The sequence below is a fragment of a genome, unplaced genomic scaffold (genome assembly GCF_019419815.1).
Source record: "Pyrus x bretschneideri cultivar Hongxiangsu unplaced genomic scaffold, Pyrus_bretschneideri_v1 Contig1, whole genome shotgun sequence".
NCBI classification, from domain to species: domain Eukaryota; kingdom Viridiplantae; phylum Streptophyta; class Magnoliopsida; order Rosales; family Rosaceae; genus Pyrus; species Pyrus x bretschneideri.
This window is the reverse complement of record NW_025999390.1, coordinates 802453-828932: the sequence shown is the minus strand read 5'-3', so window position 1 is coordinate 828932 and position 26480 is coordinate 802453. Positions and strand designations below refer to the sequence as shown.

Below are 26480 nucleotides of genomic sequence, written 5' to 3'. Positions count from 1 at the left end.
CTTCGCCAACCGTCCCTAATTCCTTCATTTCCCACAGCCCAGAACCCTCCTGGTTCTCACGGTTCGGCCAAATTTCTATCCTTTTTTGATAAGATTTTGACATCGTCGCAGCCGACGTTTTGGCCGTTCCGTCTTTCGTTTTTTTTTTTTTTTGTTTTTGTTACGGTTTCGGACCGTGGTAAAAAGAAAGGGAAAAATAAAATACAGACATTATTTGTTTCGTATAATCAGATATCTTTCCGTTTGTCTACATTGCCTCGCATTTTTCGTCGTTGTGGTTGGATTTGGTTGAAATTGTGTCTTCGGCTTGGATGTGCAACTGCCCAAGTTCGAAAATTTGGGGAATTTCTGCCAATTATTTATCGAGTTTGAAATTTTTTGTTCGTTCGACCTGCCTTGTGGGATTTGAGTGAAGAAATTTGAGCGGCGGCCCGCATTTGTGAACGGTGAAGCATTTCATCAGTGAATTTTTCCCTCAAATGATTTGACAATTGTGGCAGCACTCTCTCACATACATTCATGTGGGAGAGCGAAATTAGGGAATTTTGACGCTTTTGCGGGTTTTGTTTGTGCGCGAAGCAACCTGTGTTTTCGGTAGGAAAAGAGGAGAAGTTGAGGCATCGATGTCTGTGGAGGAGAAAATCCTCGTTTCTGTTAGGCTGAGGCCATTGAACGACAAGGAGAAGGCCAAGAACGATGTTTCCGATTGGTGTGTCAAGAACAACACCATCATGTACAACAACAGCCATCCTGATCGCCCCATGTCTCCCTCTGCTTATGGTTTTGGTATACGACAGGCATATCCATTCTTGTTTAATACTGAAAATTTTCTTTCAGGAGTTGTTATTAGCACTCCAGAATTGATATTTCTTGCTAGGGAAGAAAAGAGAACTGTATTGGCCTTCCTCCCAATGTGAAAAATAAGTAGGGAAGAGTCTAAATGATTTTTTTGGAACGTCAATAACAACTCTCTCTTCTTTGTTTTTATTATATTCGAAAACTTTGAATCTGTTTTGATGTCCTTTCACTTTGTTTCCCTATCCTTTGGGGATAGACAGAGTATTTGGGTGGGACTGTCCCACGACGAAGGTGTACAATGAGGGAGCTAAAGAGGTTGTGCTTTCGGTCATCAACGGCATCAACTGTGAGTAGTCTTCTTATTAATCCTCGTTTTCAGATATTTAAGTGTGACAAAAATCTCATTTGTTTCGGTGATATATACGTGTTCAGCAACCATTTTTGCCTATGGACAAACAAGCAGTGGAAAAACATACACTATGAAAGGAATCACAGATTATGCAGTTGCAGACATCTATGATTACATTGAGAAAGTAAGTGATCATATATTGTCTTCAATTCCAATTTATACCAAGCTGACTATGTATTCTCCGACATGACATAACTTAAACCAATTTGTTGTGTTCCAGCATAGTGATAGGGAATTTGTGTTGAAGTTCTCTGCCATGGAGATCTACAACGAAGCTGTCAGAGACCTCCTCAGCTCCGACAGTGCTCACCTCAGGCTCCTAGACGATCCAGAGGTGAATACTGTATTCTCTTTATAATGCGTATAATTCAGATGAATGTGTAGAAGGTTTTCTAATAATGCTACTCCGACAGAAAGGAACTGTTGTCGAGAAACTTTCAGAAGAGATTTTGAAAGACCGGAACCACCTAGAGGAACTCCTTTCCGTCTGTGAAGGTAAACACACTTGCATTATGTTTGTCTCGCAGGATTACATGAAATACGTGTTAATTTTGTTTTCACAGATGGTAAATATATTCTTAAATTGGTACTTGATTGTTGCAGCTCAGAGGAAGATCGGAGAGACCTCTCTGAACGAAACTAGCTCAAGATCTCATCAGATTTTGCGACTGGTATGCTTATCACTAAAGCGGTTACTTTCTATTTTGACATAAGAACTTGTTTGTAAATGTTTTTTTGTTGAATGGACGGATTCAACAGACAATTGAAAGTTCCGCTCAAGAATATCTTGGCATTCAAAGTTCAAGCACACTTGCAGCTACTGTGGTAAGGAAGTATTTATCTTTCCTTGCAAAGAAACACTTCCTTCATGAGGATCTAATACAATGGTATTATTAGCACTAAAAAATTTGACTCTCTGTTCAGAATTTTGTTGATCTTGCGGGCAGTGAGCGTGTTTCTCAAGCGTTATCAGCTGGTACGAGATTGAAAGAAGGTTGCCACATAAATCGAAGCTTACTGACCCTGGGAACTGTAATTCGCAAATTAAGGTTCAATATTTTTTCCATACACCAAGGGCTTGTTTTGTATAAATGTAAACTCCGCGTCATGTCTATTGATGACGTAGCAAATTATTTTCTCCTTTGGGGTGGTTTGTACCAGCCGATTAAAACGTTTTTTTTTCTTATCTAACCTTGTTTAACCACTTTATGTTTTCTTAATCAATTTAATGTCGTGAATGGATGCAGCAAGGGAAAGAATGGGCACGTACCTTACAGAGATTCGAAGCTAACACGGATACTGCAAAACTCGTTGGGAGGCAATGCCAGGACAGCCATCATTTGCACTATGAGCCCTGCACGAAGTCATGTTGAGCAATCGAAAAACACACTCTTCTTTGCAAGTTGTGCAAAAGAGGTGACTACTAATGCAAAGGTCAATGTAGTAAGATCAGATAAGGCGTTGGTAAAGCAACTGCAGAAAGAATTAGCGAAAATGGAAGACGCGTTGAGGAGCTTAGCATCAAAGTCAATGCAAGAGAAAGAACTTCTGCTTGAACAGGTGTTGGGACTTCTGTGACTCATACATACACATAATTGCACATGCCACTTTCTACTTTCCTAATCTTCTTATTAAATGTGAAATTTATGCAGATGAATAAAGAGATAAAAGAACTGACTCAGCAACGTGATCTTGCTCAATCTCGGGTTCAGAATTTGCTAGAATCAACTGGAGACAGCCAAGTTCCAAGAATAGGTGAAAATTCAGGAGCTGAGGAGTCATTGTCCGCAGGTGTAAAAGCAGATAACGCATCTGATATTACTGATAGACCTAGTTTTACTGGTTCCTACAAGCACAACCGTCAGCTTTCTGTAAGCTCTGAAGAAAATTTTCTGCTGGACAGTAGTGCTCCAGAGTTTGTTGGGCTTGATTCATTGCCGGATTGGGAGGATCTTGCAGAAAAATCTCTTGCAGAGTCTGCACATGTTGTGGAAAGATCTCATGCAGAATTTGAAGATATTGCACAAATATCGCACGAAGAATGTGAAGATACTGCACAAAGATCTCAGGCAGAACCTGAAGATAATACACAACCAGCGGAATCTGAAGATATTGTGCAAAGGTGTCATGCAGAACCTGAAGATATTGCACAAAGATGCCCAGCAGAAGCTGAAGTTATTGCACAAGGACATCAAGCAGAATCTGAAGTTATTGCAGAAGCATCTCATGCGGAATCTGAAGATAGCTGCAAGGAAATTAGATGCATATCAAGCATGGACCAGAACACTTTTGATTTGATTTTAAGCGGTTCTAAAGAAAATGGAGGAAACTTAGCTGCGACAGCTCCCATGCAGCAGACAGGAGATAGGGAGTTGAATAACGTTAATGCAGAGTATGAAGCGATGCGGAAAAAGATTCAGGAAATGCAAAGGACAATTAACAACCTTGTTAATCTTGCCCCAATGGAACAATCCCCTTCTTCCTCTGAATCTAGCTCTGCAAGTATGAATTTGTCTAGAAGTCGAAGCTGCAGAGCGGTTATCATGAGTCCATCTTCTTTTGTGTCGTATGAGGCAGAACTAAACGAGAATACAACACCTGCTGAAGGTTTCCGACGGAGACCTTCCAGATCAAGGCAAGGTGCCCACAGTAGAAGTATATCTAGGGAAGATTTTCCAGCTTCTATTGTGAGTGTTCCAATGGACACAGATGGCACCAGAGATCAGCCCGATGCAGAGGTTATTACACAGCAGGAATTTCCTCATAAGATACAAAAAATCTATCTGGGGAAGAACTCTCGATCCAAGCATGGTGGCTCCACCGGAAAGTTACCAAGAAGAGATTCTGATCAAGATTCTCTTTTGAGCATTCACGTAGAGGCGGAGGAAAGCACAGAGGCAGCTAGTGCACAGGACATTTCCGAAGGCTGGCCTAGAAGTTCAAAAGGTTTGCGTTGGAAGCTATTTCATAAATCAAAGCAAGGTTCCGAAATTGGAAGCTCAACCAGAGCTAGTTCTCAATTAGAGTCAGTTTTGAGTGCTCCAGTAGCTTGGAAAGTTATCCCCAATGTCTCGGAATCTGACGTAGAGGATAATATGAGTGTTCTCAATTTCGCCAATGAACGCAAGGAAGACAAGTACGAGGTAACAGCTTCCCTCTCTCTCTCTAACACAATGGTGATTACTGGTTCTGGTTGGTTAGTGATTAATAAACATATCTTTCAAAGACACGAACTTTAATTGTGGGTGGTTATTGGTGACAGGCACAAAGAGGAGCAGGACGGAGGAGGCACATTCGTGCGGATCATCCTCTGAGAACCCCTTCCAATTGGCGCCTTGATTTCGAGACACAGAGAGGACTAATAATCGAGCTGTGGGAGGCTTGCTTTGTGCCATTGGTTCACAGGACACATTTCTTCATTCTTTACAAAGGTGATCCGTCTGATTTTCTCTACTTGGAGGTAGAGCTAAGAAGGTTGACGATTCTCAAGGACACCTTCTCCGAAGGAAGCAATCTAAAATCCCGCCAAGCTCTCACAGCGGCTGGAAGGTAGTACTTTGGATCATTTCAACAGCACACAAAATACACATTTGAAATTTTGATACTTCAAGCCTAACAGCATTAAAGCAGGAGATCTCCAACTTATATTTTGTTTTTCTTAATTTGTAATCGGAAACAGCATGAAGGCTCTTAAGCGAGAGAGAGAAATGTTAGCCAAGAAAGTGCCGAAGAGGTTTGCATCGACAAAGGAAAAAGAAAGGCTTTACCAGAAGTGGGGGATTAGGCTGAACACAAAGCAGAGGAGCCTGCAGTTGGCAAACTTGATATGGACGAGCACAATGGACACGGGGCACATCCGGGAGAGCGCCACCCTTGTTGCGAAGCTGGTTGGCCTTGTTGCGCCACTCGATGCTCCCAAGGAGATACTCGGGCTCAGCTTCTTATCTCGCCCTATAAACAAGAAATCCTCCATTTGGAGAGATTCCATGTCTACTCTATAGAACTCGCCTCCAGTTAGACGAAGGTAACTCGTAGAAATATTTTGTACAGAATACGATGTCTCGCTCCAGCTCAGCTCGAATGGAGATACGCATTGTAAACTAAACGGAAATCTGTGGCTTTACTACTATGTTGTTTGAATCCTTCCACTGTTAATATATGCTGGCAAACTGGAGGACGAGAAAAAGGAGCAAGAGGGGTCTCCACGGCCATGGCGCAGGTAAATTGCAGGCATAGAAACACGGCAGGCTGGGCTAAGAAGAAAGGTCGATTTCTGTAGCCAGGCCGACAAACTTGTACTGATTTTGACTGATTATACGAACTCATAAACATTTTAACAGTGAACTTATTCCTCTATTCTTTATTTATACGCTCTCCTCTTGCCAATCGCACCCAGAGAGCGTAAAACTTCAACGAAATAACACATTTGATTGGGACAAAAGATCTGAGATACTACGAGATTACAAGGAATAAACTTAAATAGAAAAACAAGACAGCATTTACACCCGCGTCATTGTACTTTACAACGTTCTTTTATGATTGGAGGACAGCTCCTTCAATGATCTTCCATCCAGAACTCGAACAAGACATCTCGTATCTCGTGGTATACGTTCTTCTGTTTGAGTCATTGTGCTCCGGATGGAGCACATCGGTTAACTGGGCCATCTCTTCAAGAGTTGCTTCCACCACAGCACGCTGCCCGTCCAGCGATACAGTCACACTGTCGATGCTCAAGTTCAACAGGGTGTAGTCATAGGACCAATTAAGCTGTGCGATCTCGGTTGCGCGATCTGTCCATATCTTCAACATCTCACCATCCAAAACCTGGCAGTTTTAACAATGTCAGGACATGCATCAAAACTGGTGACTAGCTCAATGACATCGTTATTCATCCACAAAAACTAAAGAATTCCCTACCTCAGATAATTTTTCCAGAGAATGATTAGGCCCGAAAGCCTGAGATTTTATGTTCTGCCATTTGCGAACAAGACCTTCAGCTATTCTTGCATCCATTTTTGGTATTTCCTCTGCAGATTTTTCATCTCCTGGTAGCCCTGGCATGGTTATACGAATTAATTTTCATCCCCTTGCATCAAGCATAAAGTGGCAAGCTTACGAAGTGAAATGGACCGATTCGAAGGAAGAAGTATCCCTGCACTACCGGCTATTGAAAGATTCTACCAGGGGCTTTTACGTTGAGTGAAATAACATGTCATCAAGCATATTGAAGTGGAAAATGCCAAAATATAGATATTTTCATGTCTCATAACTTAGTTGATGGAAATAAGGCTTTGTGAATCATTTTATTAATACTCTAATAAATGGTTAAAATCATACCTGCACTCGTGACATCAGATGCAGTCGCTGTGCTAAGTTCTTTATGCAGGTTGGACGAGCCCCTCCTAGCGGGTAAATACCTCAATCCAATCAACGTTGTCAGTCCAATTACCACACCAGCACACATAATCTTAACAGTTGCGTCTTTGATTTTGTCAGTCATCAATTCTTCTTCACGTATTCCAACAGAACCATTTCTTCCAGAAACCTCAGGCACATGGACAGATTCATCTCCATCAGATTCTTCCAGAGGCTCTCCATTTTCCACAGGAAGAAACGCATAATTCATTTCATTATCTTCTTGAGGTGTAAGATTCTCATCCCTGTGACCCGGAGGAAACACCTTCTGCAATGCCTGAATGGCACTTGCCTTAAAATTACCAAGAACTGCGGTAGCCTCAGCTCCAATATTCACAATGGCAGCAGCAGCAGCTAAGGGCGAACCATTAGTTCCGTCCAGCCTCTCTAGGTATCTCAAGACTGTAGGATCGTCATAGTAATCTCCAAGTCTGAACTCTATATCTTTGGTGTCTCTAAATCTGGGGAATACCACCTCCATCAACCATGTCTCCAATAGCTTACAAAGTCCAGGAAGATCATTTTCATCTTCGGCCTTTGAGTTCTCCAAGACAAATTCTACAACAGATGGATTTCTATATGGTGAATTATCATTGTCTAGGCCCAACCATGAGCGACACTCATCAAGATCCCCGATAAGAAGTGAACAGAGACCCCTCTCCAAAGCAAAGTCTACCTCACTATAGGTTTCGACAGTATGTCCTACAGCTGTTACTTTGGATTGCTGAAGTTTCTGGAATAGGTTATCAGCATCTTGAATGTGATGAGGCTTCTTACCAACAAAGGCTTGAGCAATAAGCGCAAGTGCCACTCCATAAACTTCGAAGCTTTCCGCTGGGATATTACTTGGGGTTGCAACAAATAAATCAACCTTTAGAAGAAAAAAAGAACAAACCAACAAAGAGATTAGACAATTGCGTGGACAGCACACAGTAGGGGCATGGGAAGGAATTCACAGGAATAGCTACCTGCTCCGTTGCAGTCATATGTAAGAAGGCCTCGTTCATGAAATTTTCACGAGTGAAACCTCCAGCAATTGCAACTGCTCCCCCACCTCCAACAGACCACAGTATGTTGCGCACACCATGGAGGCCCTCTTCCCTTCTTGATTGGTACTCATCCCCAAGGGGTAAAGCTAGAAGTTCCAAAATGCAACGTGGGGTGATCTCTTCCAGTGTCTCGTCAATTTGCGATTGAAGATCAGGTGCAAGGCTACTCGCACCTTCCTCCTGCATGTTGAAGATCAGTCTTACGGATCAAAATATTTACTACAACTGAAACAAACAAGATATTGCTTATGAGGACTCCATTACCTGCAAGAGTTTCAAAGCCCTCTCAAGCACTTCACAACCCCGAATAAAATCAGGCGGGGACAATTCCATTGCATCCCTTGACATGTCAACGTAAGCAAGTGCCATGACCAAAACGACATCTTGCTTGAACGACTTGGGCAGCCTCTCTCTTAGCAAACTCTCCCCAATTTGAAGAACCAGCTCAGTCTTCCCAGCTTCTTGCAGCACGCACAGAGCTCCAGGAACCTACAAATAGCTCAACACGATAAAATACAGCCGAATTCTGTTCGTTTACTGATCAAACGCAGTAATGCGGACAAAAGCCATTGAAAAAATTAAATTTTAATACCAAATTTTCCATTATTTTCTCTCAATTTTCACTTGGAAATCGTAGTAATGCAGATAAAACTAACTAGAATCAGAATTCAATACCACATTTTTTAAATTCTCAACAAATTCATTACTTTCCTCTCATTTTTCTCAGCAACCAAACAGAATACAATGAATTGAAACCACACAATTACCTTATCCCAAGGAACTTGAGTGATGATGGTTCCATCTTCGTCTTCGGAAAGGCTCTGGTTGTACTCTCTTCTGGAGGCGGGGTCGGCTAGGGTTTCGCAAGCGGCTAGAAGGATCTGCCTCCGGCTGAACAGCGCCTCCTGGGTGAAGCCGTACTGAGGCGGCTTGGAAGCCCTAGCCTCGTACGCCCTCCTTATACCGTCCCCAAGGAAATGCTGTTGGGCGCCCAGCACCTGGTAGAAATCGATGGGGATGGACACGTGGCGCTCAGGGGAAGAAATTGCGGGAGGCAAGTGGGGAGGAGCGAGAGTGGAGGTGGCGGAGGAGAGGGAATGGTGGTCTGAGGAGGAGGAGGAGGAGTCGCCGAGGAATTGGAAGTCGGCGAGGAGGCGCTCGGCCCATTTGCTGGCGAAGCAGATAGTGGGAGGGAGCTTTTGGGGTTTCCGGTGGTGGCGGAAAGGGAGGAGGCGGGGAGTGGAGAAGCCGATGCCGAAGTGTTTGAGGGTCTCCATTGGAGAGTTTGATGCCTCTGCTTAAACCCTGGCAGTCATTTCTGGGAGACTTATATCCATGTTTCCTTCTCGCGTAATCTGTTGGCTTCAACTAAAGAGGAGTTTATAATGCTTTATTTCAATGATGTGAACGACAAATCAGTTGTAGTGTAGTTGGCTCTCACCCAAAAGACCCGGGTTCAAGTCCCGGCAACGGATTTCTTTTTGTGGTTTTTATTTCATATGGGCTTCAGTTAAAGGCTCATTTGAAACGCTGATCTCATTACTCTAGCCCAAAAAAATGTTGTGGATATAGGCCCAACTTCAAACATTGTCAAGTTTTTTTTTTTATTCTTAAAATACAAGTAATCTTCTATTTCAAATTATACTGTATGGAAGAGAGATCCAAATTCGAGTGACATGAAGCCACTCTGTAACTGATGACGTATTTATTGGTTCATTATGTCAATGGTATAAAATTAGTTGATTAAGCTTCAATTACACAATATTTAACATTAATTAATAAACTATAAACTTAGTTGATCAAGATAAGTACGTCTACTCTGTTATGCTCGTTAATACTTGGCAAGCTGGAGGTCAAAATAGTAAGTTTATTAGTTTTTAGGAAATTTGCCGCGGTAGTTGTATATCAGAGGCAGCCAGCAATCCAAATAAGAGCGAGAGAGAGAGAGGGGACGGCAACGGTCTTCGCCAACCGTTCCTAATTCCTTCATTTCCCGCATCGCCAGAACCCTCCTGGTTCTCACGGTTCGGCCAAATTTCTCTCCACTTTCCATAAAATTTTGACATCGTCGCCGCCGACGTTTTGGCCGTTCCGTCTTTCCCTTTCTTTCGTGTTTTTTTGTTACGGTTTCGAACCGTGGTAAAAAGAAAAGGAAAAATAAAATATAGACATTATTTGTTTCGTATAATCGGATTTCTTTCAGTTTGTCTACATTGCCTCGTATCTGTTGTCGTTGTGGTTGGATTTGGTTGAATTGCGCCTTCGATTTGGATGTGGAACTGCTCAGGGGAATTTATGCCATTTATTTATCAAGTTTGAACTTTTTGTTCGTTCGACCTGCATTGAGGGATTTGTGGGATTTGAGCGAAGGAATTTGAATGGCGGCCCGCATTGCGAACGGTGAAGAATTTCATCAGTGAATTTCGCTCTCAAATGATTTGACCGCTGTGGCAGCACTCTCTCACGTACATGCATGTGGGAGAGCGAAATTGGGGAAGTTTGACGCTTTTGCGGGTTTTGTTTGTGCGTGAAGCAACCTGGGTTTTCGGTAGGAAAAGAGGAGAAGTTGAGGCATCGATGTCTGTGGAGGAGAAAATCCTCGTTTCGGTTCGGCTGAGGCCGTTGAACGACAAGGAGAAGGCAAAGAACGATGTTTCCGATTGGTGCGTCAAGGACAACACCGTCATGTACAACAACAGCCATCATGATCGCCCCATGTCTCCCTCTGCTTATGGTTTTGGTATACGACATGCATGTCCATTCTTGTTTAATATTGAAAATTTTCTTTCAGGAATTGTTATTAGCGGTCCAGAATTGATATTTCTTGCTAGGGAAGAAAAGAGAACTGTATTGGCCTTCCTCACAATGTGAAAAATAAAGCAGGGAAGAGTAAATGATTTTTTTTTAGCGTCAATAACAACTCTCTCTTCTTTTCCGTCATTTTATGAAGTAATTTTTCATTATATTTGAAAACTTTGAATCTGTTTTGATGTCCTTTCTCTTTGTTTCCCTATCCTTTGGGGATAGACAGAGTATTTGGGTGGGACTGTCCCACGACGAAGGTGTATGATGAGGGAGCTAAAGAGGTTGCGCTTTCGGTCATCAACGGCATCAATTGTGAGTAATCTCCTTATTATCCTCGTTTTTGGATATTTCTGACTAAAATCTCATTTGTTTCGGCGATATATACGTGTTCAGCAACCATTTTTGCCTATGGACAAACAAGCAGTGGAAAAACATACACTATGAAAGGAATCACAGATTATGCAGTTGCAGACATATACGACTACATTGAGAAAGTAAGTGATGTATTTTGAGTCTTCAATTCCAAATTATATCAAGCTGACTATGTTTTTTCGGACACCGACATAACTTAAACCATTTGTTGTGTTTCAGCATAGTGATAGGGAATTTGTGTTGAAGTTCTCCGCCATGGAGATCTACAACGAAGCTGTCAGAGACCTCCTCAGCTCCGAGATTGCTCAACTTAGGCTCCTAGACGATCCAGAGGTGAATGATGTATTCTATTTTTAACGTGTATAATTCAGATGAATTAGTAGAAGGTTTTCTAATAATGCCACTCCGACAGAAAGGTACTGTTGTCGAGAAACTTTCAGAAGAGATTTTGAGAGACCGGAACCACCTAGAGGAGCTTCTTTCCGTCTGTGAAGGTAACCACACTTGCATTATGTTTGTCTCACAGGATTACATGGTATTCGTGTTAGTTTTATTTTCACAGACGGAAAATATACTCTTATATTGGTCCTTGATTCTTGCAGCTCAGAGGAAGATCGGAGAGACCTCTCTGAACGAAACTAGCTCAAGATCTCATCAGATTTTGCGACTGGTATGCTTGTCACTAAAGCATTTACATTCCATTTTGACTTAACAACTTGTTTGTAAATGTTTTTTTTTTTTTTTTTTTTTTGAATTGACGGATCCAACAGACAATTGAAAGTTCCGCTCGAGAATACCTAGGCATTCAAAGTTCAAGCACACTTGCAGCTACTGTGGTAAGGAAGTACTTATCTTTCCTTGCGAAGAAACATTTCCTTCATGAGGATCTTATACAATGGTATTATTAGCAGTAAAAAATTTGACTCTCTGCGCAGAATTTTGTTGATCTTGCGGGCAGTGAGCGTGTTTCTCAAGCGTTATCAGCTGGTATGAGATTGAAAGAAGGCTGCCACATAAATCGAAGCTTACTGACCCTGGGAACTGTAATTCGCAAACTAAGGTTCAATATTTTTTCCCTATACTCCAGACAAGGGCTTATTTTATATAAATGTACACTCGGCGTCATGTCTATTGACGATGTGGCAAATTATTTTCTTCTTCGGGGTGGTTTGTACCAGCCGATGAAAACTTGATTTTTCTTATCTAACCTTGTTTAACCATTTTATGTTTTCTTAATCAATTTAATGTCGTGAATGGATGCAGCAAGGGAAAGAATGGACACGTACCTTATAGAGATTCGAAGCTAACAAGAATACTGCAAAACTCGTTGGGAGGCAATGCCAGGACAGCCATCATTTGCACACTGAGCCCTGCACGAAGTCACGTTGAGCAATCGAAAAACACTCTCTTCTTTGCAAGTTGTGCGAAAGAGGTGACTACTAATGCAAAGGTCAACGTAGTAAGATCAGATAAGGCGTTGGTAAAGCAACTTCAGAAAGAACTAGCGAAAATGGAAGACGCGTTGAGGAGCTTAGCATCAAAGTCAATGCAAGAGAAAGAACTTCTGCTTGAACAGGTGATGAGACTCCTATGACTCATACATACACATAATTGCACATGACACTTTCTCCTTTCCTAATCTTCTTATTGAATCTGAAATTTATGCAGATGGATAAGGAGATCAAAGAACTGACTCAGCAACGTGATCTTGCTCAATCTCGGGTTCAGAATTTGCTAGAATCAACTGGAGACAGCCAAGTTCCAAGAATAGGTGAAAATTCAGGAGCTGAGTCATTATCCGTGGGTGTAAAAGCAGACAACGCATGTGATATTACTGATATACCTAGTTTTACTGGTTCCTACAAGCACAACCGTCAGCTTTCTGCGAGCTCTGAAGAAAACTTTCTGCTGGACAGTAGTGCTCCAGAGTTTGTTGGGCTTGATTCATTGCCGGATTGGGAGGATCTTGCAGAGTCTGCACATGTTGCGGAAAGATCTCATGCCGAATTTGAAGATATTGCACAAATATCTCACGCAGAATGTGAAGATACTGCACAAAGATCTCAGGCAGAACCTGAAGATAATACACAACCGACGGAATCTGAAGATATTGCAGGAAGATCTCATTCAGAACCAGAAGATATTGCACAAAGATGTCCAACAGAATCTGAAGATATTGCACAAAGAAATCGAGGAGAATCTGAAGTTATTGCACAAAGAAGTGAAGCAGAATCTGAAGTTATTGCAGAAGCATCTCGTGCGGAATCTGAAGATAGCTGCAAGGAAATTAGATGCATATCAAGCATGGACCAGAACACTTTTGATTTGATTTTAAGCGGTTCTGAAGAAAATGGAGAAAACTTAGCCGCGACCGCTCCCATGCAGCAGACAGGAGATAAGGAGTTGAATAACGTTAATGCAGAGTATGAAGCGATGCGGAAAAAGATTCAGGAAATGCAAAGGACAATTAACAACCTTGTTAATCTTGCCCCAACGGAACAATCTCCTTCTTCCTCTGAATCTAGCACTGCAAGTATGAATTTGTCTAGAAGTCGAAGTTGCAGGGCGGTTATCATGAGTCCATCTTCTTTCGCATTGCATGAGGCAGAACTAAACGAGAACACAACACCTGCTGAAGGTTTCCAACGGAGACCTTCCAGATCAAGGCAAGGTGCCCACAGTAGAAGTATATCTAGGGAAGATTTTCCAGCTTCTGTTGCGAGTGTTCCAATGGTCCTAGATGGTGCCAGAGATCAGCCGGACACAGAGGTTATTACACAGCAGGAATTTCCTCATAGGAAACCAAAAGTCCATCAGGGGGAGAACTCTCGATCCAAGTATGGTGGCTATGCCGGAAAGTTACCAAGAAGAGATTCTGATCAAGATTCTATTTTGAGCGTTCACGTAGAGGCAGAGGAAAGCACGGAGGCAGCTAGTGCACAGGACATCTCTGAAGGCTGGCCTAGAAGTTCAAAAGGTTTGCGTTGGAAGCTATTTCATAAATCGAAGCAAGGTTCCGAAATTGGAAGCTCAACCAGAGCTAGTTCTCAATTAGAGTCAGTTTTGAGTGCTCCAGTGGCTTGGAAAGTTATCCCCAATGTCTCGGAGTCTGACGTAGAGGATAATATGAGCGTTCTCAATTTCGCCAATGAACGCAAGGAAGACAAGTACGAGGTAACAGCCTCCCTCATTCTTTCTTATCCTCTCTCTCTCTCTCTAACACAATGGTGATTACTGGTTGGTTAGTAATTAATGAACATATATTTCGAAGACACGAACTTTAATCATGCGTGATTATTGGTGACAGGCACAAAGAGGAGCAGGACGGAGGAGGCACAATCGTGCAGAACATCCTTTGAGAACCCCTTCTAATTGGCGCCTTGATTTCGAGACACAGAGGGGACTAATAATCCAGCTGTGGGAGGCTTGCTTTGTGCCATTGGTTCACAGGACACATTTCTTCATTCTTTACAATGGTGATCCGTCTGATTTTCTCTACTTGGAGGTAGAGCTACGAAGGTTGACGATTCTCAAGGACACCTTCTCTGAAGGAAGCAATCTAAAATCCCGCCAAGCTCCCACACAGGCTGGAAGGTAGTTATTTCGGATCATTTCAACAGCACGAAACACACATTTGAAATTTTGATACTGTGAGCCTAACCGCGTTAAAGCGGGAGATCTCTAACCTAAATTTTGTTTTTCTTAATTTGTAATCTGAAACAGCATGAAGGCTCTTAAGCGAGAGAGAGAAATGTTAGCCAAGAAAGTGCCGAAGAGGTTTGCATCGACAAAGGAAAAAGAAAGGCTCTACCAGAAGTGGGGGATTAGGCTAAACACAAAGCAGAGGAGTCTGCAGTTGGCAAACTTGATATGGACGAGCACAATGGACATGGGGCACATCCGGGAGAGCGCCACCCTTGTTGCGAAGCTGGTTGACCTTGTTGCACCACTCGATGCTCCCAAGGAGATACTCGGACTCAGCTTCTTATCTCACCCTATAAACAAGAAATCCTCCATTTGGAGAGATTCCATGTCTACTCTGTAGAATTCGGCACCAGTTAGACGAAGCTAACTCGTAGAAATATTTTGTACAGAATATGATGTCTCGCACCAGCTCAGCTGGAGTGGAGATGCGCATTGTAAACTAAACGGAAATCTGCAGCTGTACTATGGTTCTTTGATTCCTTCCACTGTTAATCTATGGTTGCGGCAGTAAATTGCAGGCACAGAAACAATGGTTATATCTCTCTGTTTTCGTGTTAAACATAATACGGCTCCCCAACCAGGCCGGACTAGGAAGAAATGTCCCCTTCTGTGGCCAGGTCGACAAACTTGTACTAATTTTGACTGATTATATGAACTCAAACATTTTACCAATGAACTTATTCTTCTATTCTTTATTTATATGATATATCTCTTGTTTTATACGCGTGGACTGGTAACAACACGTAAATCTTGCCAATCGCACCCAGAGAGCGTAAAACTTACAAAGAATAAACTTAAATAGAAAAACAAGACAGCATTTACAAAAGAGCGTCAGCGTACTTTACAACGTTTTTTTTTATGATTGGAGGACGGCTCCTTCACTGATCTTCCATCCCAAGCTCGAACAAGACATCTCGTATCTTGTGGTATACGCTCTGCTGTTTGAGTTATTGTGCTCCGGATGGAGCACATCAGTTAACTGGGCCATCTCTTCAAGAGTTGCTTCCACCACAGCACGCTGCCCGTCTAGCGATACAGTCATACTGTCGATGCTCAAGTTCAACAGGGTGTATTCATAGGACCAGTTAAGCTGTGCAATCTCGGTTGCACGATCTGTCCATATCTTCAACATCTCACCATCCAAAACCTGGCAGTTTTAACAATGTCAGGACATGCATCAAAACTGGTGACTAGCTCAATGACATCTTTATTCAACCACAACAACTAAAGAATTCCCTACCTCAGATAATTTTTCCAGAGAATGATTAGGTCCGAAGGCCTGAGATTTTATGTTCTGCCATTTGCGAACAAGACCTTCAGCTATTCTTGCATCCATTTTGGGTATTTCCCGCAGATTTTTCATCTCCTGGTAGCCCTGGCATGGTTATATGAATTAATCTTCATCCCCTTGCATCAAGAGCAAAGCGGCAAGCTTACGAAGTGAAATGGACTGACTCAAAGGAAGAAATATCCCAGGTACTACTGGCTATTGAAAGATTCATCATAGCACTTTGACAAATAGCTAGCGAAATACTACCACCGGCTTTTCTGGTTGAGTGAAATAACATGTCATCAAGCACATTGAAGTGGAAAATGCAAAGATATCATAAGTACTTTTCATGTTTCATAACTTGACGAAAATAAGGCTTTGTTAATCATTTTATTAATACTCTAATGCACGGTTAAAATCATACCTGCACTTGTGACATCAGATGCAGTCGCTGAGCTAAGTTCTCTATGCAGGTTGGATGAGCTCCTCCTTGTGGGTAAATACCTCAATCCAATCAACGTCAGTCCAATTACCACACCAGCAAACATAATCTTAACAGTTGCGTCTTTGATTTTGTCAGTCATCAATTCTTCTTGCATATTCCAATAGAAGCATTTCTTCCAGAAACCTCACCTACATGGACAGATTCATCTCTATCAGATTCTTCCAGAGGCTCTCCATTTTCCACAGGAAGAAATGGATAATTCATTTCGTTATCTTCTTGAGGTGTAAGAATCTCATCCCTGTGATCTGGAGGAAACACCTTCTGCAATGCCTGAATTGCACTCGCCTTGAAATTACCAAGAACTGCAGTAGCCTCAGCTCCAATATTCACTATGGCAGCAGCGGCAGCTAAGGGCGAACCATTAGTTCCGTCCTGCCTCTCTAAGCATCTCAAGACTATAGGATCGTCATAGTAATCTCCAAGTCTGAACTCTATATCTTTTGTGTCTCTAAATCTGGGGAGTACCACCTCCATCAACCACGTCTCCAACAGCTTACAAAGTCCAGGAAGATCATTTTCATCTTCAGCCCTTGAGTTCTCCAAGACAAATTCTACAACAGATGGATTTCTATATGGTGAATTATCATTGTCAAGGCCCAACCATGAGCGACACTAATCAAGATCCCCGAGAAGAAGTGAACAGAGACCCCTCTCTAAAGCAAAGTATACCTCACTACATCGACAGAATGTCCTACAGCTGTTACTTTAGATTGCTGAAGTTTGTGGAATAGGTTATCAGCATCTTGAACATGATGAGGCTGCTTAGCAATGAAGGCTTGAGCAACAAGCGCAAGTGCCACTCCATAAACTTCAAAGCTTTCTGCTGGGATATTACTTGGGGTTGCGACAAATAAATCAACCTTTAGAGAGAAAAAAAGAACAAACCAACAAAGAGATTAGACAATTGAGTGGAAAGCACACGGTACGGGCATGGGAAGGAATTCACAGGAATAGCTACCTGCTCAGTTGCTGTCATATGTAAGAAGGCCTCGTTCATGAAATTTTCACGTAGTGAAACCTCCCGCAATTGCAACTGCTCCCCCACCTCCAACAGACCACAGTACTGTTGCGCACACCATAGAGGCCCTCTTCCCTTCTTGATCGGTACTCAATCCTGAGGGGTAAAGCTAGAAGTTCCAAAATGCAACGTGGGGTGATCTCTTCCAGTGTCTCGTCAATTTGCGATTGAAGATCAGGTGCAAGGCTACTCGCACCTTCCTCCTGCATGTTGAAGATCAGTCTGAAGCATCAAAATTTGTAATACAACTGAAACAAACAAGACATTGCATTATGAGGACTCTATTACCTGCAAGAGTTTCAAAGCCCTCTCAAGCACTTCACAACCCCGAACAAAATCAGGCGGGGACAATTCCATTGCATCCCTCGACATGTCAACGTAAGCAAGTGCCATGACCAAAACGACATCTTGTTTGAACGACTTGGGCAGCCTCTCTCTTAGCAAACTCTCCCCAATTTGAAGAACCAGCTCAGTCTTCCCAGCTTCTTGCAGCACGCACAGAGCTCCAGGAACCTACAAATAGCTTAACACGATAAAATACAGCCGCTCTCTGTTTGTTTACTAATCCATCGCAGTAACGCGGAAAAAAGCCAATGAAAAAATTTAATTTTAACTCCAAATTTTCCTTTATTTTCAATCAATTTTCACTTGGAAATCGTAGTAATGTAGATAAAACTAACTAGAATCAGAATTCAATACCACGTTTTCTTAATTTCTTCTCAGCAACCAAACAGAACACAATGAAGTGAAACCACACAATTACCTTATCCCAAGGAACTTGAGTGATGATGGTTCCATCTTCGTCTTCGGCAAGGCCCTGATTGTACTCTCTTCTGAGGGCGGGGTCGGCTAGGGTTTCGCAAGCGGCTAGAAGAATCTGCCTCCGGCTGAACAGCGCCTCCTGGGTGAAGCCGTACTGAGGCGGCTTGGAAGTCCTAGCCTCGTACGCCCTCCTTATACCGTCCCCGAGGAAATGCTGCTGGGCGCCCAGCACCTGGTAGAAGTCGATGGGGATGGACACGTGGCGCTCGGGGGAAGAAATTGCGGGAGGCAGGTGGGAAGGAGCGAGAGTGGCGGTGGTGGAGGAGAGGGAATGGTGGTCTGAGGATGAGTCGGCGAGGAATTGGAAGTCGGCGAGGAGGCGCTCGGCCCATTTGCTGGCGAAGCAGGTGGTGGCGGAAAAGGAGGAGGCGGGGAGTGGAGAAGCCGATGCCGAAGTGTTTGAGGGTCTCCATTGGAGAGTTTGACGCGTCTGCTTAAACCCTCGCCGTCATTTCTGGGAGACTTATGTCTAAGTTTTCTTTGTTATCTGTTGGCTTCAACTCAACATATGGAAATTAACATTTCTTAAACAACGAATCCGTTGTAGTCTAGTTGGTCAGGATATTCGGCTCTCACCCGAAAGACCCGGGTTCAAGTCCCGGCAACGGAATTTTATTTATATACTTTTTGTTGTTTTTATTTTCATATGGGCTTCAGTTAAACGCTCATTGAGACGCTACTCTCATATCCTTAGCCCAAAAAATTGTTGTGGATATAGGCCCAACTTCAAACATTATTATTTTTTTTTTCTTCTTAAAATACAAGTAATTTTCTATGTTAAATTATAAGGAAAATTAATGAAAATGATTTGAAAATTTTGAGTTTTAACGATAAGAACAAAATAAATGATAAAGTGAATAGTACCATGATTGACTTTTTAGTATAAAATGTGGTTTTTTTTTTTTTTTTTAATAAACAGTATCGGAAGATTTTCTTTAAAGTTCTCTAAATTATATTGTATGAAAGAAAGATTCGAATACAGGTGACATGAAAGCGCAATTGTAACTAATGCAATACTAGTTAAAGCTTATTCCATATTCATAGCCGTGACGTATTTTTTGTCTGATTATGTGAATAATATAATATTAGTTTAATATTATGAAAATTTATTCAATAATCTTAACTAAAATAAATAGGTCACGGTCACGGTCATCGTCACGGAATAAGCTGAAGAAGAAAAAAATGCAAAGGCTACGAAGTAGGAAAAATACTTACTTTGTCCGTTTCTCCGGTGATGTGAATAAAGAAATTCATAACAGAAACGTTATCCTTAAGCCGTTATATAATTGGCGGGATTCCATGTCCACTTGTACAATAAAATAAATTAAAAATCGTTTTCCCAGGAAACCAGTCAACGTGTCTCTTGGGGTGAAATTATCAAACTCCACATTGACAAAAACTCAGAGAAGTTCGTGATTCAGGGGCCCATCATGGGCCATGGCCCATTAGAATTAAGAAAATCGCAGAAACAGAAAAACAGAAAGACCAATGAAAAGTGAGTTATTCCCTAAAAAAATGTGTAATGTGATATCATGACGTGTTAAAAATTTCAATGTGATTGATCACATTGTCGCGCTACACTCTTATCTTGTCAGTTATAATACGTGTGAGCGACATTGATAAATAAATACATGTAATAAGGTACACATCTCTCGCTTTTAAGTATAAGGAGAAATGTTAAATATATTATTTCAAAATATAATTTTTATGAATTATTTATCATTTTACAGTTTATCGATAATTCTTATGTCAACATTGTAAAATATTATGTTAAAAACATGAGGTTACAGTGAGTTCATGAAGAGTTATACTGTTAAGAGAGTCTCCTTAACATTTCTCAAGTTACACATCACTCACTTTTATGCATGCATTAATAATTCTGTCATCTTCAGACTACTTTTCTAGAGATCACTTAATTCATAAGTGTTTTTTTAGTAGAACGATATTATTATTGGATTAAATAATTAGTTATTAGGGAAAATAGATGGAGAGAATTAAATGTCATCTGCATAATTGTTTATATTATAAGTATTTTACTAGAAACATGTTGAAAATTTTAAACTAGTACTTTATGAGAAAGCAAGTGCTCCTACGATAAGTGATTATACGACAGAAGAACGTTTTTAGTTCTCCAATATAGTTACAAGCGTTTTAAGTTTTATGAAAAGTACTAAAATTGTCATAAATTTTCTCAAACAAACACATGAGAAGAACAATTTATTAATACTCCGTAGCTCTATGATAGTAAAACTAAGAAACTTATGTCAATAACAAAAATAAATTATGAGTTGCAAGACAAGTAAATAAATAACGATACGTGACGATACCATCATATAAATTTTTTGAGAAATTCTAATGCCTGTTTGCTGACTACGTGGCACGTCCGGCACGAATTACCCAGTCGTCTCATATTTGGGTATTACCCGGCCTTGCAGGGGCTCCGTTTATGTGAGAGAGTGCCGGCCCACGGCGGCCGTATGTAAGAACCTCGCCGGGAAGAGACTTTCTGCGGTCACTTTCACAAATTAAAAAGGTTTAATATTTTTTGGTCAATATAAAAAAGGTTTCTTTTAGATTATAGCTTTTGGGGAAACGGGAAAAACAAAAAATAAAAAATCCAGAGCGATAGTGGTGGGGAACACAAACGCAGACGCACAAATTAGTTGCCCTCCAAGCGCAGCATATGGCGTCGTTTCTCTCAAAACCCCTTTCCCTTCCGTTTCTTCACACGCTCCTCCCACCCGACCACAAACCCAGCACTCCTCCCACTGCCACCAAAAACACCCAACAATTAACATAAAGTTGAAATTGTATACCCAGCACATTCTGCGTTCCACTACTCTCTCTGACCTCACCGCATACCCAGCACTACTCATGGCAACGGCTACTTTCTACTTCCTCTTCATCGTAGCATTTGCTGTTCCTATTTGCTTCGCCGCCGCTTTAACTCCCGCTCAACGGCAAGCATCATTACCGGAGATCCAAGCGTTAATGGCGTTTAAGCGCAACCTCTACGACCCGCTTGGCGCGCTGGACGGCTGGGATGCGTCCACGCCGTCAGCCCCGTGCGACTGGCGTGGCGTTGGCTGTGACGATAACCGAGTTCAGGAGCTCCGCCTGCCTCGTCTCCACCTCGGCGGCCGAATTACTGACCACCTCGCCGACCTACGCGACCTCCGCAAGCTCAGCCTCCACAGTAACAACCTCAACGGCTCTATACCTTCCTCTCTCTCCCAATGCGCTTTGTTACGAGTTCTTTACTTGCACGGCAACTCCCTCTCCGGGACTCTCCCGCCGGCGATTTTCAACCTCACCAACCTCCAAATCCTCAACGTCGCTCACAACTTCCTCTCCGGAAAAATCTCCGGCGACATTCCGGTGAGCCTTCGGTTCCTCGACCTTTCATCGAACACATTCGCCGGGGAGATTCCGGCGAATTTCTCCGCCGACTCAAGCCTCCAGCTCGTCAACCTCTCGTTCAATCGGTTCTCCGGCGTGGTTCCGGCAACCATCGGAGGTCTCAAGAATCTTGAATATCTGTGGTTTGACTCGAACCAGCTGTATGGCACTCTGCCCTCAGCAATTTCCAACTGCTCCTCGCTCGTACATTTGAGCGCCGACGACAACTCGCTGAGAGGTCTGGTTCCGACGACGATCGGAGCGATGCCGAAGCTTCAGGTGGTGTCGCTGTCACAGAACGAGCTGTCAGGGTCTGTCCCCACGTCGTTGTTGTGCAATACTGCTAACAACGACTCGTCGATGAGGATCGTGGAGCTCGGATTCAATGCGCTCACGAGCATTGCTGAGCCGCCAGATATCTCAAAATGTTCGAGTGTATTGGGGGTTCTGGACTTAAAATCCAATCGGATAAGTGGACCGTTCCCTTCTTGGTTGACAAACGTGACAACAATTATGAGAGTTCTAGATCTTTCTGGAAACATGTTATCGGGTCAACTGCCGGCGGAGATTGGCAATCTTCTCCGGTTGGAGGAGTTTCGGGTGGCAAATAATTCGCTGACTGGTGAACTTCCCAGTGAGATTGTGAAATGTAGTTTGTTACAGGTCCTTGATGTTGAAGGAAACAGATTTTTGGGCCAAGTTCCTTTGTTTTTGGGAGGAATGAGTAGCTTGAAGGTGTTGTCTTTGGGTAGGAATCTATTCTCCGGCGACATTCCGGCAAGTTTAGGAGCGCTTTCGCAGCTCGAATCCTTGAATTTGAGCAACAATAATCTGACCGGGAAAGTTCCAGATGAGCTCATGATGCAGCTAAGCAACTTGACCAGTTTGAATCTGAGTAACAACAGATTTTCTGGTGAGATTATTAATGTTGGAGATTTGAAGAGCTTGCAGGTTTTGAATTTGAGCAATTGCGGGTTTTCGGGGAGTGTTCCTGCGAGCATTGGTGGTTTGATGAAGCTTGAAACACTGGATTTGAGTAAGCAGAAGCTTTCCGGGGAGTTGCCGGTTCAGATTTTCGGGTTGCCAAATTTACAAGTGGTTGCTCTACAGGAAAATCACTTATCTGGAGATGTCCCTCAAGGTTTTAGTAGCTTGATTAGTTTGATCTATCTAAACATGTCTTCCAATGCCTTTACTGGTGTTATTCCCACCACTTATGGATTTCTCAACTCATTACTTGTTCTATCATTGTCTGGAAATCGCATTTCGGGCACAATCCCACAAGAGCTTGGAGATGGTTTGAATCTTCGAGTGCTCGAGCTTCGTTCTAATCAATTAGGAGGCGAAATTCCAGCCGATATCTGTCGCCTCTCCAATTTGAAAGAGCTCAATGTAGGTCACAATAAGTTGACAGGTGAAATCCCAGAGGAGATTTCCAACTGCTCCTCCCTGACTTCTCTGTTGTTGGATGGCAATCAACTTTCGGGTCAAATACCAAACTCATTGCCTAAGTTATTGAACCTCACAGTGTTAGATCTTTCCTCTAACAGGCTGAGCGGCGCCATCCCAGATAATCTTTCGCTCCTCGTCCCTCACTTGAAATGCCTGAATTTGTCAAACAACAACCTTTCTGGAGAGATTCCAAAGCCGCTGGGTTCCCAGTTCAACGATCCTTCTGTGTTTGCAATGAACAGAGGTTTATGTGGGAAGCCGTTGAGTAGAGAATGTGCAGTTGTGAGGAGGAGAAAAAGGAATAGGTTGATTTTATTAATTGGGGTGGCTGTGGCAGGAGCTTTGGTTCTGGCATTGTGTTGTTGTGGCTACGTTTACAGCCTCTTGCGATGGCGGAAAAAGCTTAGAGAAATGGTAACGGGGCCCCAAAAGAAGCGAACAAGCCCACGAGGAAGCTCAGGAGACAGGAGCCGGGGAAGTGGAGAAAATGGAGGGCCAAAACTGGTAATGTTCACCAGCAAGATCACGTATGCGGAGGCATTAGAAGCAACAAGACAATTTGATGAGGAAAATGTGCTAAGCAGGGGAAGATATGGACCTGTATTCAAGGCTACATTCCAAGATGGAATGGTGCTCTCAATTCGGCGTCTTCCCGATGGATTCCTCGATGAAGGTGGTTTTCGCAAAGAAGCTGAAGCTCTCGGCAAGGTGAAGCATCGAAACCTAACAGTCCTCCGAGGCTACTACGCAGGTCCTCCCGACGTGAGGCTCCTCGTGTACGATTACATGCCAAATGGAAACTTAGGCACTCTTCTCCAAGAGGCATCTCACCAAGACGGGCACGTACTAAATTGGCCAATGCGGCACCTCATTGCGCTCGGCATTGCCCGCGGATTAGCATTCCTCCACTCCATGTCAATCGTACACGGCGACGTAAAGCCTCAAAACGTTCTTTTCGATGCTGATTTCGAAGCGCATTTGTCCGAATTCGGACTAGACCGGCTAACCATAGCCACACCAGCAGAAGCTTCATCGTCTACTACGCCGATTGGGTCCTTAGGCTACGTGTCCCCTGAAGCTGCATTGACGGGGCAAGCGACGAAAGAAGCCGACGTGTATAGTTTCGGGATTGTATTGTTGGAGATTTTAACCGGGAGGAAGCCGGTGATGTTTACACAAGACGAAGACATTGTCAAGTGGGTGAAGAAGCAGCTGCAGAGTGGTCAAGTTTCCGAGCTGCTTGAGCCCGGGCTGCTCGAAATTGACCCCGAATCGTCGGATTGGGAAGAGTTCTTGCTCGGAGTGAAAGTGGGGCTTCTTTGCACGGCTCCTGATCCGCTTGATCGGCCGCTGATTGCCGACATTGTGTTCATGCTTGAAGGTTGCAGGGTCGCACAGGATATTCCGTCCTCAGCTGATCCCACCTCTCTGCCTTCACCGGTCTAATTTTTAATTTAATTTTTTAATTTTAACAAAATCACTATCCTCAATCATCATCGTCTTCATTTCTGCAGTTGTATGTACTTATTGGTTTGCCCTTTATTCCTCCTTTTTCCTGCTTTTGCTCAATTTCATAACTTGCACCTGACAGCGCCGAAAGACTTAAACTAAGTTCTCTTGAATCATGGACGTTAAAGAATGTTAAGGCGACAGTGTTCGTAACTATTATGCATCGCTAAGTGCTTAACCTCGCGTCGCATAGTTTATTTGAGACGGTATCACTTTAACGTTTTTGTTTTCTCGTATGTTTTGAGACAGTTATTTCTAGCAAACAAATATTACTGCGTAAGGGGAGAATTTGACTACAACGGATATGCTACGGTGGCGATATCTAAGTTAGTGTTTAATGACCACTTCAAATATTTAAGCAGAACATCATCATTCAATTTCATTCTAGTGGTTTGGTGTAGGTTAAGGTTTATTTCTTAAGAAAACTAACGAAAAGTTCAAAAAAGTTTAGTTTTAATGAAAAATAACAAATAAAATTGTACTACATAGTACCAGAAAAATGTAAAAATATGATTTTTCGTTAAAAATAAATAGTACCGAAAATGTTTCGTTAAAACTCATTTGTTTTTTTTGTTCAGATATTCTAATTCCCGCCAAGTGACAAATTCTCAATCGGGATGGGCCACGTGTCGAGCCCTGAAGACAGGGAAAAGTAGCCGTTAAGATACGACGTCTCCCTCCAGGGCATAGGCGTCTTTATCGGAAAAAAGAGTTGCAGAGGCGTCGGGACCCACGGAAGTGTCGGACCCCTACGCTAATCAAGATTCTTTGGGCATTGCACGTCGGATTTTAGTCGAGAAAGTGTTGACCATCACGTGGTCCCTGACCGGTCCAAAGAGCATTCGAAGTGAACCGACACTGACCTTTTCCTTCAATTTTTTTTATTATACTTTATATCGAACGAATTCATTGTAAGTAAACACATTTTATGTAAATTATTCTCTGATAAAATGTTCTCGTCTATAATTCATCCCATGCAACAAACATCTAATATACATGTGTGACTTTAACGCTAATGAAATCTTGTTTGCAAGAGAAAATTTCTCGTGATTAAAACAGTTGTAAACAATAATAGGACTGGCACATGGAAAACTGTGTAGTTGTTGTGGATCCCACAACTGCATCAGACTGAGACATCACCACTGAGTAATAAGAACAAGAACAGAGATGATAATAGAAAGGTTGCAGAGTACGTGACCAAGTCAAAAAAAAGTGGAAAAGTGAAAAGTTTAGGTGGTTAAAATGAAGGTGAATTTTACCGAGGATGGGCATGCACGATGGATGTATAACAAATATCAAATGAAGGTCGACAACACATTTAATCGGGTCATGAAAAACGAACAGACTATCAATAAGGGAACAAACTATTCACTGTATTCAATTGCATGACATGTCGTTCTCACTTCCATTGTCATTGCATGCATTTCATAACTCGCTCGGGCCATACACAAGCTACCACTAGCACCCTCTATTACGAGATAAACTTTCATGTATCGCTCGTTGTATACTTTACATTTTATATCTTATGTCGTTCGTATGACGGAAGCGATTTGAATGGCATGAATGACTTTGTGTAAGTTATTACTCCCTTCTAAGTCATTATTGGCCTCTAATTCACAAAGGCATTGTAATCGGGTATTGACCCAATATGACTATGTGAAGTACTACTAAATACGAAAACACGTTAAGCGAGTGTTGACTTCATATTTATAATCCCATATTTTGAAGAAAAAAAACTTGAGTACGGGAGCTTGACTAGCTAGAACCGTCTGCATTGAAAATTGCAGCCTATTTGAAGTCCAAAGGTAACAAAATACGTGAAAGGATCCTCACCGAATCTTTTCCTAAGGATCCCTTGATCTTACCCGTTCATCGTATATCGTGCAATCAGAAATCATTTCAAAATTTAAAATTTAAAATTAAGTATAAATAGAACTTAACGAAAACTGACT

The 26480-nt window shown here is 42.3% G+C and overlaps 4 protein-coding genes, 1 non-coding gene and 1 pseudogene across 5 annotated transcripts; 4 read left to right on the top strand and 2 right to left on the bottom strand.

Moving 5' to 3' along the window:
- On the top strand, positions 1–5433 carry LOC103929305 (kinesin-like protein KIN-7F). The gene is made up of 12 exons (XM_048577608.1): positions 1–786; positions 1055–1144; positions 1231–1331; positions 1428–1541; positions 1621–1702; positions 1811–1878; positions 1967–2032; positions 2132–2256; positions 2455–2767; positions 2860–4350; positions 4470–4756; positions 4887–5433. The coding sequence occupies exons 1-12, from the start codon at positions 624–626 to the stop codon at positions 5206–5208; spliced, it is 3222 nt and encodes a 1073-aa protein (XP_048433565.1). The 5' UTR covers positions 1–623; the 3' UTR covers positions 5209–5433.
- A 105-nt stretch (positions 5434–5538) lies between these two features.
- Positions 5539–8963, bottom strand: LOC103928257 (protein ACCUMULATION AND REPLICATION OF CHLOROPLASTS 6, chloroplastic). Its single transcript, XM_009337271.3, has 6 exons — positions 8439–8963; positions 7936–8160; positions 7591–7851; positions 6545–7493; positions 6125–6261; positions 5539–6031 (listed from the first exon to the last, which is right to left on the bottom strand). The coding sequence occupies exons 1-6, from the start codon at positions 8946–8948 to the stop codon at positions 5741–5743; spliced, it is 2373 nt and encodes a 790-aa protein (XP_009335546.2). The 5' UTR covers positions 8949–8963; the 3' UTR covers positions 5539–5740.
- Positions 8964–9589: 626 nt separating this feature from the next.
- Positions 9590–15094, top strand: LOC103929296 (kinesin-like protein KIN-7F). The gene is made up of 12 exons (XM_048577598.1): positions 9590–10411; positions 10699–10788; positions 10870–10970; positions 11068–11181; positions 11261–11342; positions 11451–11518; positions 11619–11684; positions 11784–11908; positions 12112–12424; positions 12517–14022; positions 14156–14442; positions 14572–15094. The coding sequence occupies exons 1-12, from the start codon at positions 10141–10143 to the stop codon at positions 14891–14893; spliced, it is 3345 nt and encodes a 1114-aa protein (XP_048433555.1). The 5' UTR covers positions 9590–10140; the 3' UTR covers positions 14894–15094.
- A 238-nt stretch (positions 15095–15332) lies between these two features.
- LOC103929287 lies at positions 15333–21044 on the bottom strand (annotated as a pseudogene).
- On the top strand, positions 18706–18778 carry TRNAE-CUC. The gene has a single exon. It is a non-coding gene; the product is annotated as a tRNA-Glu (tRNA).
- LOC103929280 (probable LRR receptor-like serine/threonine-protein kinase At4g36180) lies at positions 20747–24561 on the top strand. The gene has a single exon (XM_009338449.2). It carries the CDS (start codon positions 21043–21045, stop codon positions 24463–24465), a length of 3423 nt encoding a protein of 1140 aa, XP_009336724.1. The 5' UTR covers positions 20747–21042; the 3' UTR covers positions 24466–24561.
- Positions 24562–26480: the final 1919 nt, after the last annotated feature.